This window comes from Vipera ursinii (assembly GCF_947247035.1).
Source record: "Vipera ursinii genome assembly, chromosome: 1".
NCBI classification, from domain to species: Eukaryota; Metazoa; Chordata; class Lepidosauria; order Squamata; family Viperidae; genus Vipera; species Vipera ursinii.
The window spans coordinates 313,295,973-313,313,069 of NC_139512.1; the positions used below are offsets into that span (position 1 = coordinate 313,295,973).

The window sequence follows — 17,097 nt, forward strand, 5'->3', positions numbered from 1 at the left end:
ACCTGGGCTGCGAAGTGAATGAGCAAAGGGCTTGTTCCAGGTGTATGTTTTTAACTTATTTAAAGGACATATAGCCAGCAACAACGCTTGAGTGGCTCACAAAGCCAAATTGCCATAAAAATAAGAAAAGCAATACCCAGAACATGGCATCACAACCATGCTTCTCCAGTACAGCCAACACCATCATCTTCAAGCTCCAGCCTCTCCCTATTCCAGTGGTTGGGAGAAGAGCCAAATGTATAGCCTTCCAAAAGGTGAAAAGAGTCAAGACCTGTTGGATCTCAGAGAAAAGGTGGGGTTCTTGGTATGCTTTGAGCTTGGTGGTTTTCTGGCAAGATGTTTCTTGCAATGCTGATGACATTACTTAGTTTGGTAATGAAATATTTCTGTAAGAAAACCACCAAGCTCAGAGAGCACCAAGGACCCCATAATTGAACCCTGAACTACAAATATTCCCTTCTAAGGAAAAGGTGTTCCACGGAGCAAAGGCTGCTACAGAAAAGTTACATGTCTAAGATCTAATGGATGGCAACATTTCTGGGCAGAGATCTGGAATGTACCTACTCTTATCTGATCTGGTGAAAGAGGCAGAGACCTTCTGGGGTGGGTGGTTCCACCAAAAACCTGGCCCTATGTCATGTCTATGACTTTGAAAGTGATAAGCATCACTAGAATTGCTTTTCTGGTTCTTTTCCATGTGGAACATTTCAAATTTTGTTGAGGTTTTTTTTCAAGTTTGGAACAACTTTTGTTTGTTTGTTTTGGGCACACCATTGGTCAGAGTGAATGAAGTGTGATTGGAAGGGTTTGCAGACTTTATGAAACATGTACGTTACAATTCTTAACCATGTTACTAGGTATCCTTGGCTAAACCTAGTTTGCCTCACAAAATCTTGAAAATAAAATTGTGTGTGATTGTGTGTGTGTGTGTGCGCGCGCGCACACAGGGGAAAAAGAACTGTATAGATTATTACTACAGTATATTATGTTCCACATTTGATTAAGAATCAAATACTAGGGTTTCTTTCTTCCTTCATTTTGTTTTGTATCTGTTTAAACAGTAAACTGAGAACAAGGACTGCATGCTTTGAAAATGGTTAGGAAGAAGTGCTTTATACCTCAGTGAGCACAGCATCTTCCTGTTGCTTAACAAAGCAGCCTGGCAGCTTCTTCATGAGGCAGTGTTATAAAATGTGTGTGTGTGGGTGGGTGGGTGTGCTTTCGATTCAGTGTTGACTCCTAGTGAATGCTTAGACAAATCTGGGCAGCTTCTTGGCAAGATTCAGAAGTGGTTTGGTATTGCTTCCTTCCTAGGACTAAGGGAGAATGACTGGCTCCAACTCATCCAGCTGTCTTGTTCCTAACCAAGAACTCACGATTTCACCCTTCTAACTCAGGGTCTTTAACCGCTACACCAAACTGACTCTTTAAAATGAGTAGACCTATTAAAGACAATATGTGTACGTTGATGAAAATAGGAATGGATTGTTAAGGGAAGAAGAATACAACTTAATCCTGAAAAAGTTGTTAGCATGAGAAAGAAGTTCCAAATAACCCCACCTTGATTCTGTTTGGCATAAGATGAAGTAGAGAGAAACTCTTGACACCTTTTAAAATCCTGTTACTATGATGCCTTTCAGCAATAAGTATTATTCCTGAAATCCTTGGGTGTCTGTTTTCTGGCCAGGCCTACCTTGATGGATGATATCAATCTTGTTCTCTAGCAGTTCTTGCAAAGAAGCAGACCCTGCCCTCCTAAATAATTAAATACAGGAATAAATATTTTTTTTAGTTTCTTAAAGGAGTTATAGGTAACAGAGCAAGAAATAAGCAAACAATACTCTTCAAGAAAAATGTATCAGGGTGTAATGGCAACTGGGCTTAATCCTTACATAAAGAAACAGATATTCAGTCTCAAAGCAAAGCTAGAATCTAAGATTGAAGGCTTCCCTTCAGTTGTTGTGAATGCTCCGTCACTAGAGCTTTTTAAGAAGAGATTGGACGACAGTTTTTCTGCAATGATATAGGGTCTCCTGCTTGGGCACGGGGTTGGACTAGAAGATCTCCAAGGTCCCTTCCAACTCTGTTATTCTGTCTTCTGTAAATCAATTTTTGTTCGACATGATTACTCTTATGGCATGAGCCAGCTTTAAAAAAAAAGATGAATTTTGGCTTTGTGGAAAGTCTGTGGTGAATGTTAAGGTTTACTTCTTAACATGTATTTCATTAATTAATTCTGTCATTTTCTAGACTGCCAGTGGTAATGTGGAAGCAAAAGTAGTATGCTTTTACAGACGACGAGACATCTCCAATAGCCTCATTATGCTTGCCGACAAACATGCAAGTAAGTTGTTTTTTATTTTATTTAGAAACAAATAGCATGAATTATGCATTCTTAAAATAATATTTTGTGTCTGTATGCACTCATTAGACTCTGCATTGTGAAACTGAATATACATGCAATTTATTAATACCCTTGGTGGGATGTGCATTCAGAATTTCATGCCTGTCTGCATTTTCATACAAGTAATCAAATAATATCTTGCAACCAATTAGAGCTGGAACTAAGGGCTAATAATTTTGCTGTTTGATTTTTTTCCCTTTTTTTCAGCTACAGCATGATTGATCTAGCTAATTTAGTGCAGTATTATTTTTTTCCTGTATTTATTCATATTGTTAATAGTTCAGTAGAAGAGCAAAATAATTCATGGTTTCTCTTGTTTCAGACTCTAAAAGATTAATGACTTGAGTTTGAAATTTAGTTAATTAAATTTTCCTTCCATGAATTTTTCTATCCTCAATTTGTGTTCCATACAGCTCATGTATGGAACATACACGTCTCCCCAAAATTGGGATGCAATATAGAGGATTGCCAGGGAAAATAAATCAAGATTAGATAAGCTTGTGCAAGATTTTGAACAATTCCCTTTTATCCAGTATGCCGCTGCCATATTGTATCTGACGTGTAAGGAGGTTACGAGGATGCTGGTAGGAAAATAGCAGGGAACTGGAGAAGATAAAAAAAACTTTCTTTGTAGGCAATTTCATAAATTACTTCAATTTATTCCAATGTTTTAGTTATGGTGAGTTGGGGATGACATGGTTAGAGATCTTGTTGTCCTTTGGTTGATGGTGTTTAACATAATTTTTATTTTAACTTGTGAACCACCCATAATTGTGCTGAGGTTGGGCAGCCTAGAACCTCAATAATTAAATAAACAATTGATTAGGTAAGAGTTCCATATGAACTGTGTGGTCACTTTTCTGAAATAATTGTTGCTTATGATTTATTTATTAGTTACATTTGCTTTTACGGCACTGCAGTCATTATGAATCTTGAGCAGCTCATAAGCAAGAGTGACAGTGCAATATTTATAATTCAGTAATTAAAAATCAAAATTATTAAACATGTCCCAACATCACAACAATTCATCATATCAGCAGCATAAAATCATTTACAATAGTGTCTCATATCTCCAGTACCTTTATTATTAATGTCTCAGTTGTTTTTTGAAATACCACATGTTCAGCAGTTTTCAGAATTCCAGGAGTAAGATTGTGGTTCTAATGTCTTCTGTGGGAGAGCATTCAACAGAAAGGAAGCTGTTGCAGAAAATTTTTGCCTGCAGGTCTCCTCTTGCTCTGGGAGGACTGTCAGCAAGCACTTTCTGCAGGCTCACAATAGGCAAGTAGGTTCTGTTTGGTGTAAGTGGTTATATAGATGAAAAGGCCCCAAGCCCTAGAGCACGGGCGTCAAACTCGCCATGTCATGTGATGTGTCGTGACGTATCACAACTCTTTTTGCATTGCCGGCAATGGGGTGGGCACGGCTTAGGTATGGTGAAACCGGCTCGCGGGCCAGCAGTCTGACACCCCTGCCCTAGAGGGCCTTAAGGTTATAACTTTAAGGTTATAACTAACTCTATTCTTTAATTTATTTTAATTTATTTCAAATTTTTATTTTTAATTTACTGTACAGAGACCTTTAAGTTTTGTTGTTGTTAACCGCCCTGAGTCCCTCGGGAGATAGGGCAAGATATAAATCCCATTAATAAGTAAGTAAGTAAGTAAGTAAGTAAGTAAATAAATACATAAATAAATAACACCTTGAATTGCACCTGGAAACACATTGCAAAAGGTGCAGCTCACAAAACACTGACTTGCTGTTAATATGTGGATTGCTACTGTTAGTATGTAGATTGTTTGTTTTATAATATTGTTTTCTCAAATGGTAGTAATCTTAAAAAAAGATGTGTTTTGTTTTCCCTGGAGGTCACTGTTCAAAAGAAATATAATAATGAGTACCTTTTATTTGCATAACAGCCAATTGTCTAATTGATAATGAGTTTATACAGTGTTTGACTCTTATACATACATGTCTCATTAACCAGATTAATGTCAAACTTTTAGTACTGACCAAAACTACTACATCATAAATATGCAGTGGGGAATCTTTAGTGAAGTTTCGTGACATTACAATCAATAAAAGTGTAGCTTTTAATGGTGTAAATATTATTCTCATAACACTTTTATTCTACTTGTTCTTTTACATCTGTTTAAATTACTTTTATACTTCATTAAAATAGTGCTCCTAATGGTGAAGAAAAATGAAAAGTGACCTAAAATAATCTTAAAACTTTTATAAACTAAAATATTTAAAAACATAAAAGTTAAATTATTAAAATCTATCTTGGCGAGGCTAGAATTTTGAATATTTCAGAACATTCAGAAATGTACTGAATTTATCTTATCCGTATATATAATGAGTGAAAATACGAAAGACATATCTATTCTTTGAACAACACACAACTATATAGGATTAAACATTGCTAATGTAGGTACCTTTCTTCATTCTTTAGAAGTGTCTGTGTAAAGTGGTCTGGTGGCTTATAAAGCATGCTTGAATAAACATTGTTTTCCACCATAAAGACTATTGACTTCAGCTCCTTACCTGACATTTTAAGCTTGATTTAAGAAATTAAGTAATGCAGCCAAGCATATCATTAGGGGATAAGCATTTTTGCTCTTGTTCTTGTTTAATATCAATACACCCAAGCAACTGCTGGAACACCCATATATCTAGAACTTGAATACCTCCTCCTCCTCCTCCTCCTCCTATCTTGGCAGTGCAAAAAGTAATTCTATGGAATTAAGTGCTTTTTTGCAGTTGCGATATTTGGCTTAGGCAAGTCAGAAACCAAGTTTGGAGACAGTAGTTCTTTTTAAAATTTATTTATTGGTAATGCCTGGCTCACCTCTCTCACGTTTTTCACTTATTTCTTCTTCTTTCTTATTTTTAATGTTGATTGAAATGCTGGTACTAAGTAATGAGGGCTAAGTCAAAGTGTAAAAATGTCATGCCTAAGTATCAAATTCAAAATGAGTTGGACAAAAGACTCCCTCTTGTATGAATTTCTGGGGTGGAGGTGGGTCAGTTAACTTAATGTAACTCCGTTTTCATGGAGTTTTTTTTTTTACAAACTCCTTGACAAGTTTCTAAATTTATTTGCTTAAATAGTGTACACCAGACATGGGCCTTTTATGGCCCACTGACTGCATCCAGCCCTTTTGCTGTCCTTGAGTGGCTTGTGGCATTGTCAGGCGGGAGTAAAGCATCAGCCGGGCATCGGCAAGGGGTAGGGCATCAGAAGAGGCAGGGCATTGGTGGCCCTCCATAACAGTCTCAGTTTGGGAAAATTCATTTCCCACACCTGCTGTACATAGTCTCTTTCCTAATATAAGCTACACTGTAAAATTAGAGGCATCTTCTGGTTCTGATTGGTGAAAAATCAGTTACTGTGCTGTCAAGAATTTTTATTAAAGTGGGAATTCTAGGAAAAGTGCAATACTAAATCTTAAGTTGCCTTTACTTTTTTTTTTTTAACCAAATTCTGTATTTCATTATGCTCAATTTACTTTAGCTTGTAGCATAGAAACAGATCTTAGATATGAAATGTATTACAAGTATCAACTTCACCCTTTTGGCTAGAGAGAAATGTAACCATTTTGGAATCCTAGTCTCAGAACAAAAAGGTGGAGAAGGGAGTTTTCTTAAAAGCAAGCAGTCAGTGAGATTCTCAACAGCCCCATCCTTGCTGAATAAAACTGTTGGTTTGAGATGGAAGAGAAGAGAATACAGACAGAAATATAATCTGGTATATCGCACATAAAGGTGTGAAAAAGGAAGAACACAGATCAAAACATTCCTGTTTTCCCCAAGATAGGTGATAGTTTCAGGAAAGTACTACATGACCCAGAAGCTGCACCAAAGCATTAGAGAGGGCCACAGTATGTAAAATCCAAAGGGCTCTCTAAACGTTGGTTGAACAAGTAGTCTTTCTTCTATAGACCTAATTTCACATTCTTCCCTATTAATTGCTCTATTTGTATAGTGAGAATGTATGAGCATGAATAGAAGGATGAAGTCAGATTTGAGCAGGTTAGGGATTAGAATTCTTAGGTTATGACTATGAGAATCTCTAGGGCTGATAGAAATTGGTAAAAAACAAAACAAAACAGCAAGCATTGGACTATGCTCAGTCTGGACCAGAGGTCCCCGACCTTTTGGGCACCAGGGACCGGTGCCATGGAGAAAGGTTTTTCCGTGGATCAGAGGAGATGTGGTATTCAATATTGCTGGCATCCCGAGGATGGAGCTTTGCTTGTTTGTACGGCCTGTTTGCTGGTATGCTGCGGACTGGTGCCGGTCCACGGACTGGGGGTTGCAGACCCCTGATCTAGATGTTTGTGTAATAATAGCCCAGAAACTTGTATAGAAATTATTTTTCACATGAATCTGTTTTTTTTCTTCCAGTTTTGTTGTTCCCAGCAATTTAACTTAATAGGAAAAAGGCTTCATGGGGGGCTATTACACCATTGGGGATTGGAGAGTTTTGATATAGAGTTATATTAGTTTCCCTTTGGTATTGCCCCATTAACTATGATTTTCAGTCCACATGGAAAAAGGCAGTGGTAACTAAAATTTCATTTTTGGGCTTCTCTCCAGGTCTTTTAGGCAACATGGGATATGATCAGGCCAAAGCACTCGTTAAACAATGTCTAGCAGACACAGAACATCAAATGGATCTAGCCATTATTGTCAGTAAATCTAACAGGTACTCTGTTTCCTCCATGGCATAATTAACTAATCTTGAAGTACCTAACCACTGGAGGGCTTTTACTCTGGCACGGTGTTATGCCTTCCCCTAAGCCAGGGGTCTGCAACCTTGACAACTTTAAGACTTGTGGACTTCAGCTCCCAGAATTCCTCAGCCAGCTATGCTGGCTAGGGAATTCTGGGAGCTGACGTCCACAAGCCTTAAAGTTGTCAAGGTTGCAGATCCCTGCTCTAAGCTGTCCTTGAAGGCCAATACAGGACAATTCTTTATCTGGAGAGTGATTGCCACTGTGACTCGGGACATTTATACCAACCTCATCTCACCATTATGGCATAATTGTATATTCCCTGCTGCTTTCAGATACAACATACAATGCTGTGCTTAAAATTTGCTAGATGATGATATTTACCATAAACTAATCTTAATGAGTATCTAACTCGCCACTGCAGAATTTTTTGTACCATAATAGCTTTAGTTTACCATATATTAGCCTTTATGCTCCTCAACATTTATTTAATGTTCCTATCCTTCCTTTTAGATTCCTTTTGAGACTTTTGTTTATATATTTCTGTTTTTTTTTAATCGTTAGCTACTGATGTTTTTTATAGTGTATACCTCATCCTCCTTATGCTGGTCTAGGACCAAAAGAAAGATTTGTTTGATTAATATAAATAGTTCTTCCAATCATTCCTGACCTGTGATCATCTCACCTAAAATAAGTGCTGCAATTTGAAATAATACTGAATTATTTGGTGAAGTTAAAAAATTAAATTATAAAAATATACATTTATACATTCTACACTAGCTATTTTAAAATGCATATGCAGTGCAGATTCATAAAATATGTGTAAAAACGGTGGCTCAGTCTCAAAAGTGGAATTACAGGTTATATTTTACAGTGCATTTTATCATATTTTAAGGCTGCAGTTGTAAAGTTACTTTCCTGTGAATACAATTTTTGATATATATGGATCTTTTGAGTAGGTAGCAGTCTTAGTTTATATTTTAAGTAAAATTGCTCTAAGTATCTAGGTAGAAAAATAGCAAATAGCTGAATTCAGTATAATGAAAGGAAATTTCTGCTGATACATTTGACTAAGAAAAAAATAAGATGAGGAAAAAGAATTGTTGTTCATCTTTTTATTTCTTCTTAGCCAGTTATCCCATTATGCTGGTAGAGAGACACAGTTGCATCCAATCCAAAATGATTATAATTGTAAAAAAGCTCAAGGGTGTATTATTGTTGTGTTATAGAAAATAATTCTTGTAAATAGATTGTTTTCCCATTGAATATTATGTTTTGTTCTGATCAGTTTGGGTTACTGATGTTTTTTTTTTTGCAGAAATAGTAAGATGAGATGGAAAGTTTTATAGAGGACAGAAACCTTCCTGAAAAATGGTTCTTAAGATTACATCAGGCTTCTCTTTTCTTCTTTTATGTAGAAGAAGTTGAGGAAGAATCTGAAATTCCCAAAGAAATAGATCTGACTGATAAACAGAAGCACCAGTTGAAGCACAGAGAATTGTTTCTGTCTCGTCAGTATGAGTCCCTCCCTGCAACACACATTCGGTAAGAAGCTGTTGAGAGTAATGTTTCAGTCATGGATTTCTGTGTTTGCTGTTAGCTAAATGATCAGAATAAGAGGTTTTGATGTTTTTATGGGATTTAGTAGTGACACCGTAGAATTGGAATTCGTGAAATTCAGAAAAAGGAAGCAACTGTCCTTATGTCATCTCATAGGATTAATCCATTTGCAATTTATTCCATTTCATTTCAGTGCTTTCAATGTTTTCTTTCATCATTAGCACATCCTTGTAATTTGCATCACAGGGCAAATGAGCGAAACACTTCTGAAAATGTAAGTTACTAAATGGAACATGTAGATGAGAGTATGCAGTTTAAAAAGCATCCAACTTGGTCAGGGATGAACCAGCCAGATGAACATATAAATGGGGGAAGTTAGTTCACAGTCAGATGAGAAGAAAATATTCTGAAGATTATTCACTGGCTGGAGGTGAAAAGAGCCTCCCTACTTTATTATCTGGCAGGCAATATGTGGAAATGTATCCCCTAATCTGTTAGATCTGCTTGACCTTATCCCTCCCCCCACATCTCTAGCCACCCTAAGTAGTGGCAGATTACTAAGCCTAGATAACATTTTAATTTGAGGAATTACAAAAATTAAAGGATGAATAAACCTACCCCCCTTCCCCCTTAGTAGGTTCCCCAGAATAAGGACCTTCTCATTTAGAGCCATTGGGTAGATAATTCTATTGTATTATATGATCCAGGTTTTTTTAAGGCCATAATTAAGATAAATCTTTATTGTCATTTTTTACTATGAGCACACTGGCCCACATTAAAAATTAAATTCTGTTGCCTGCTCTCAAAAGAGAGTATATATCTACCCATACACATATATAACACACATAATACACATGCTATATACATATACATACATACACACATACAGATATACATACATATATACACATATACATATATATACATACACACACACACACATATGACTGTCCATTTTGAATACATAGCGGAAAGAGGAAACTTGAAGTGTTCACAAGGTTGATACTACTGTATATGAAACAAAACTGTGACTGAATCTAGATGTTCTGTTTTGGATACCACGAAAGCTCCTCCCAGAAGGTAACAAAAGAGAGAGGTCGTGAAGAGGATGTGTAGCATCCCAGACAATCCCACAGACCTCGCTCAAGCATCACTTATATGCTATTTCCTGGGTAGAAGGAAGTGAACTACCAATATTTTTTCTGCCATCCTCATCACTCTCTGCACCTCCTTCCTGTCCGAAGCAATAATGCTTCCAAACAAGACTAGCTAGCCTACTTGTTAGCTGCACACTCAGAAACTTGATGCTGCTAACCACCTCCACAGGTGAGTCATTAATACACAGAGGTGTGTGGCTATTCTGAAATTGACAAATGATCTCTTTAATTTTTCCTGCGTTTAAAATGAGGCTGTTTTTATTACACCAGTTCACCTGGTGTTTTTGTACCTTCTTGCAGTAAGCACTAATACTGTCATTCTCCACATCTGTAGGATTTACTATAAAGAGCTATTGAAATAATAAACCTTTATTGTCAAAGTACATGTGTACATTGAGATTAGCTTGAGCCTCCCCCCCCCCGTGCTCTCTCCCCCCAACACACAGTGACAACAAACCCTCCAGCCAGCCAGCCGTACCAACAGGCTGAAAAATAGCTTTTATCCGTGGGCTGTTAGGCTTTTAAATGGGATATAATCTCTGTGAACTTATGCAGAATTGACTTGGGAGGCCGGTGTGTGGTGTAGTTGGTTCACATGGTGTGGTAGGATGGAGGGTTTGTTGTCACTGGGGGAGAGAGCACGGGGGGAGGCTCAGCTAATCTCAATGTACACATGTTGTACTTTGACAATAAAGGTTTATTATTATTATTATTATTCTACCACACCATGTGAACCAACTACACCACACACCGGCCTCCCAAGTCAATTCTGCATAAGTTCACAGAGATTATATCCCATTTAAAAACCTAACAGCCCACGGATAAAAGCTATTTTTCAGCCTGTTGGTACGGCTGGCTATACTCCTATATCTCCTACCATCCGGTAAAAGAGGGTCATTAGCTGTTGTTCTACCCTGTTCTTCCGCAAGACCCTAAGAAAGTGAAGCCTCTGTTGGGCCTTTCTAGCCACCTGGGTTGTGTTAACTTTCCAGGTCAGATCTTCACAGAGGTAGACTCCCAGAAATTTAAAGGAGGAAACTCTCCACACAGTCCTCCCTGATGTAAAGTGGGGCAGGTTCCTCCTTTTTTCTCCGGAAGTCTAACACCATCTCTTTCGTCTTGCCAATGTTTAGGTGCAAGTTGTTGTTACTACACCATATGGATAGTTTTTGTACCTCCGCCCTATATGCTGTCTCATCCCCACCTGTAATAAGACCCACCACAGTTGTATCATCTGTGAACTTGATTATCGCAGTGGATGGGTCAGATGATACACAATCATAAGTGTATAAAGAGTACAGGTAGGGGCTAAGCACACAGCCCTGTGGCGTGCCGGTGCAAAGCTTCAGGGGGCTGGACAAAGCAGACCCGACCCTCACTGTTTGTAACCGATCCCTAAGAAAGTCTTGAATCCAATCGCAGATGGCGGGGGAGAATTTCAAGTCAGTCAGCTTCTCTATGAGAATGCTCAGCAAAATGGTGTTGAAAGCCGAGCTGTAGTCAACAAAAAGCATCCTGACATAACTTCCAGATCTCTCGAGATGACTTGCTACAGAGTGTAAAGCAGTAGCTATGGCATCGTCTGTCGACCTATTTCCCCTGTAGGCAAATTGATGTTTATCAAAGTCCAGTGGGAGGCATGTCCTAAGATGTTGGAGGACCAATCTTTCGAAGCATTTCATGACTACAGACGTTAATGCAATAGGCACTCAACTGCAGTTTTCTTGGGGACTGGGACAATGGTAGCTGCTTTCAAGCACAATGGTACACATGCCGTTTGCAAGGAGATGTTAAAAATCCTTGTCAGGACCCCTGCTAATTGATCGGCACAATTCCTGACCACTATCCCCAGCACCCCATCTGGGCCTGCGGCTTTGCTGGGATTCATATATATTAAATCAAAATAAATTTCATAATTAGCAATGTTTACATTTTCATTAATTCAAAGTGGATGGTTTTTGATTGAAAGCAGATGAACAAATTAATGGTAGGTATTCAGGGGATGAAAGAATAAATAAGGAAAACCTTTTAAGATCACTACTCAGTTCCCTTTGGATATCTTGTCAATCTTAATCCGTGCAGAAAATAAGTAATATTTTACCAGTATTATTTATCTAATTTCATTGATTTTTCTTTTGCAGTGTGAAATGCTCAGTAATATAATATTAATAATGAATATCCTTTAATGAATGATCATTTTTGCAATTATTAGAGACTATTGTAAATATAATAATTCTTGTGAAAAAAATAGAAGACAGAATATTTACTGCCTTGATTTGTGTATAAAATGGTGGGGAAAATATAATAATAATAAACAAGTTGGTTAATATTAAGGTTTCTAATAAAAGTATTGTCTTTACAGCAGCTGTCATAAACTGAATGTGTGATATATCACTATATAATAAAAAGTAATGTACTTTCTGTGGTTATCTTGGCTTTACCTTTTTTCTTTGTTTCTTTAACTATGATTCTTTAAAATGCAAATAATAGTTACTAGAGATTGATGTGATCTGAAGGAGTTGTTGCTTATCTTGGGCATTTTATGCTACCCTATGATGAGAAGCCTCCTCAGATGTCATTTTGTTTTGACTGTTATTCATTTACTGTTGAAATGAAATTGTGATACATGATTTGCAAAGAGGTACAATTACCGTGCCAAGATATATGATTATCTACATATTTTTAGACATTCTGACTTTTTTCTTCCAGATGTTTCTTAGCTTTGGCAAAATTTAAGTTTATTCAACATTTTAAATAATGTTTTGTAATTGTGAAAGGCATGTAAAATTTATGTAAAAGTCCACATCCAGCTTGAGAATCCAAATAAAACTCCAGGTTCATTTCATCTCCAAAAATCTTATTATTTACTGAATACACTGCATGGTTATGTTGAAGCAAAACTAACTTTAAAGTTCGAACCCAAATTCATAGTATTAAACAATAATTGTGAATGTTCCAACACTTGAAGTTTTTAAGAAGAGATTGGACAACCATTTGTCTGAAATGGTGTAGGGCACAGGTCGGCAACTGTGGCTCCCAGTCGTCGTCCGCCATTTGCAGAGAGAGAGAGAGAGAGAGAGAGAGAGAGAGAGAGAGAGAGACTTGCGCTTCCTCTCTCTCTCTCTCTCTCTCTGTCTCTGTGTGTGTGTGTGTGTGTGTGTGTGTGTGTATATAAAAAAGAGAGTGGCCTCACGCTGTTCTCCGACAAACTGACAAGCTTATTGGACGGGGCTCCTGCCTTTGCTGCGTCTCCACAGGAAGCAGGAAGCAGCAGAAAGTAGCAGCTCTCAAGGGCAGGAGAGCCTGCCCAATAAGAATGTGTGTCAGCTTATCAGAGAACAGAGTGAAGGCAGCTTGCCAGTTGAGCAGAAGATCGGAGAGAGGGAGAGAGAGAGGGGGGAGAGAGAGAGAGAGGGAGGAAGAGAGAGAGAGAGAACTCATGCATAGCAGCCTCTATTTCTTTTTAATTAAACTCTTCAATCAAGCTCCCCACCTTGCGTGTGCGCACGTGCACACGAGTTTTGCAGCTCCCAGTGTTTTCTTTTCCCTCTGGGAAACGGGTCCAAGTGGCTCTTTGAGTGTTTAAAGTTGCCAACCCCTGGTATAGGGTTTTCTGCCTAAACTGGGGGTTGGACTAGAAGACCTCCAAGGTTCTATTCTATTCTATTCTATTCTATTCTATTCTATTCTATTCTATTCTATTCTATTCTATTCTATTCTATTCTATTCTATTCTATTCTATTCTATTCTATTCTATTCTATTCCATTCCATTCCATTCCATTCCATTCCATTCCATTCCATTCCATTCCATTCCATTCCATTCCATTCCATTCCATTCCATTACATTACATTACATTATTTTTTCCCAGCCAAACCCCCAGCATTATTTTTCCCAGCCAAACCCCCAGCATCTTACATAGTCCATATCAACAAGTTCACTTTATTATTGGAACCGTCTGCTTCAAATCCACACCTGTTCTAGTGTCCTTGAAAAGGCTTCAGGCCCTTCATCTGAATCGTAGAAGTTTCTTTTCTCCATCTAACCCACTTCAGCCTCAGAAAAAGCTACCACATAAATAACCAGCTGCTGTTGCTTATGTATAAAGAGCATGGACAAACAAGATGCATCCTGTTAAAGCAACTTAACACTTATATCTCAACTCAGATATTAGTTAAACAGGAATCTTTACTATTCTCTTCTTTTCTTTTTACATTAATTCCTGGGTCTTTTGTCTGATCTAGACTTCTAAAAGCTAGAAAAAGTTGATTAATTTTACTTTAGACAAATGATACTAACCATGGTTACCTTCAGGTTATGCCTGATAACTGCTGCTCTTTTCCTTCTCTCCCTATGGTCCCTATTGTATTAAGAAGGTCTTGGACGAGCTTCCGTGAGAGGGCGGCTCGTTTGTATTCTCATCGATACCAACCAATACCATCTGCTGCCTCCCTAGAGGTGAGAGATCTAGGGAGGTATGCCCTACTGGGTTGGTATTTTGTCCATCCCATGATAGATTCGGGCCCTTCGTGAGAGGGAGGTGCCTGTTCTATTTTGGAAGTCACCTGAATGGTACCCAGCTCAGTGGCAGGGAGCTGGTGGATTGGACACTCTTGACCTTCCAGTTTTTTCATCTCTAGACTGACAGACTGCCTGACTGGACTTACCTGGACAAATGGTTTATTTATCTTACTCCAGCACAGACTTATTTGCGCTCAGGGGTGCCCCCCTCTCCTGGGCGCGACCCGCCTTCCTTTCCATCGTTCCTCTTGATGACGGGCCCAATTATTGGGACCCTGAGAGATGGCTGGGCAGGGACAGGGGCCTCCTTCGCAAATTTAACAAGAGGCCCCTGGCGTGTTTTTTAGTGAAATATTTTGTGGGGTTAGGGAGGGGGGTGGGTTTACAGGTTCGGTTGGAAACGGGGGGGTTCCACCAACCGTTTCTCAGACCAGGTCGGGGATTGATCGCGCCGTGGTGGGGGTTGGGCTGGGGGCCTACGGGGCCCCGGAGCAGGGTGTGGGATTGCCTATTCCCACGGCGGTAGGGAATGGCCGCAGGTGTATGAACAGAGGGCCATATCAATATCTGGGAGTGCGTCCCCGCTGTCTCCAAGCGGTGATGCACTCCGACCCTCTGATTTCGGCCCGTGGTACCGGGAGCGAGGATGAGCAGCCACCTGAGCTCAGGCTCGTGTATTTTAATGCCAGGTCTGTAATGAATAAGGCTCCTCTCATTTGCGAGCTCATTGAGGAGGAGCATGTGGACCTGGCTTGCATTACGGAGACCTGGTTGGGCCCAGAGGGCGGGGTCCCCCTGGTTGATCTTTGCCCATCAGGCTTCCGGGTGCTGCACCAGCCTCGGGCTCAGGGTAGGGGCGGTGGAGTGGCAGTAGTTGTGAGGGAGACCTTATGTCCGCGGGAGGCCACCATAGTCCAGATAGTCGGGTGTGAGTCCCTCCTCCTGAGATGTGGCCCTAGAGCTCAGTTGGGCTTGCTGCTGGTGTACTTTTCGCCTAGTCGCGTAGCAGCAGCCCTGCCTGAGCTTCTCAATATCCTTTCAGGGTTGGTGGTTGAGTTCCCCAAACTTATAGTTTTGGGTGACTTCAACCTACCATCCCTGGGAGGATCATCTGAGTTAGCTCGGGAGTTCATGGCTTCAATGACAGCCATGGACCTGATGCAGGTTATTCAGGGCCCAACTCATGGGGGGGTCATACGCTCGATTTGGTTTTTCTATCCGGACGGTGGTTAGATGATCTTGGGGGGGGGGTTCCCCAATTATTACACCCCTGTCATGGACCGATCATCATCTCCTGCAGTTGGTCTTCCGTTTTGCCACTCCCCGTCGTGGGGTTGCTGAGCCAATGAGATGGTTCTGTCCTAGGCGCCTGATGGACCCTGAGCGGTTCCAGGCGGCGCTTGGGCCCCCACCTGCCTCCTTTGCCCACAGCTCGGTCAATGCCCTAGTGGAAGCCTGGGAAAAGGTGGCCACAGAGGCACTCGACCAAGTTGTACCCATGCGGCCCTTGACCCGGCGCAGATCCCAATGGGCTCCATGGTTCTCCATGGAGCTCCGGGAGATGAAGCGTCGGGGCCTAGAGAGCTGTTGGAGATCCAGCCGATCCGAATCCGACCGGTTACGACTAAGGTTGTTCACGAGAACGTATCTCACGGCGATGAGGGTGGCAAGGTCTAACCACTTTGCCACCCTCATCGCGTCCGCAGATAATCGCCCGGCCGCCCTGTTTAGAGTAACTCGCTCTCTCCTTAATCGGGAGGTGAGGGAGGAACCCTTGTAAGGTCGAGCCGAGGAGTTTAGTCGATTTCTGTCGGACAAAATCGCTCGGATCCGGACCGGTCTGGACTCCGACTGGGCAGAGTCTGACGATGAGGATACGGGCAGCCTTGTCAATGTTATCTGGGAGGAGTTCGATCCTGTGACTCCTGAAGAAGTGGACAAGATCATGGGGAAGCTGAGCTCCACCACGTGTTTGTTGGACCCGTGTCCCTCCTGGCTGACTTATGCAGCCCGGGATGGGACACAAGGCTGGCTCCAGGCAGTGATTACTGCCTCTTTGAGTGAGGGTAGCTTTCCCGCCGCCTTGAAGGAGGCGGTGGTGAGACCCCTCCTCAAGAAGCCTGCCTTGGACCCAGCAATATTAAACAACTTTCGTCCGGTCTCCAACCTTCGCTTTCTGGCGAAGGTTGTTGAGAGCGTGGTGGCACAACAGCTCCCTTTGTTCTTGGATGAAGCTGATTATCTAGACCCGTACCAATCGTGCTTCAGGCCCGGGTACAGCACAGAGACGGCATTGGTTGCGCTGGTCAATGATCTCTGGCGGGCTCGGGACAGGGGTTGCTCCTCTGTCCTAGTCCTTTTAGACCTCAGCGGCTTTTGATACCATCGACCATGGTATCTTGCTGCGATGTCTCAGGGGGTTGGGAGTGGGAGGCACAGTTCTCCAGTAGTTCTCCTCCTACCTTCTGGGACGTTCGCAGTCGGTGTTGGCAGGGGGACAGAGGTCGACCATGAGGCCTCTCATTTGTGGAGTCCCTCAGGGATCGGTCCTCTTGCCTCTCTTGTTCAACATCTATATGAAGCCGCTGGGCGAGATCATTTGTGGTTTTGGAGTTGGGTATCATCAGTATGCTGATGATGCCCAGCTTTTTATTTCGACCCCAAACCACCCCAGTGATGCCCTCAACGTGATGTCCCGTTGCCTGGAGGCGGTCCAG

General features: G+C 40.8%; 1 protein-coding gene across 1 annotated transcript in view; it reads left to right on the forward strand.

The window, feature by feature from the left end:
* The window catches only part of MTA3 (metastasis associated 1 family member 3), a gene marked incomplete at its 3' end in the record, with an annotated part of 136,863 nt that overhangs the window by 15,624 nt on the left and 104,142 nt on the right, over window positions 1-17,097 (forward strand). Inside the window, exons 3-4 of the mRNA XM_083348346.1 lie at window positions 2,251-2,344; window positions 8,562-8,688. Coding sequence (XP_083204472.1) covers window positions 2,251-2,344; window positions 8,562-8,688 — 221 coding nt within the window. The remainder of the gene's footprint in view (window positions 1-2,250; window positions 2,345-8,561; window positions 8,689-17,097) is intronic.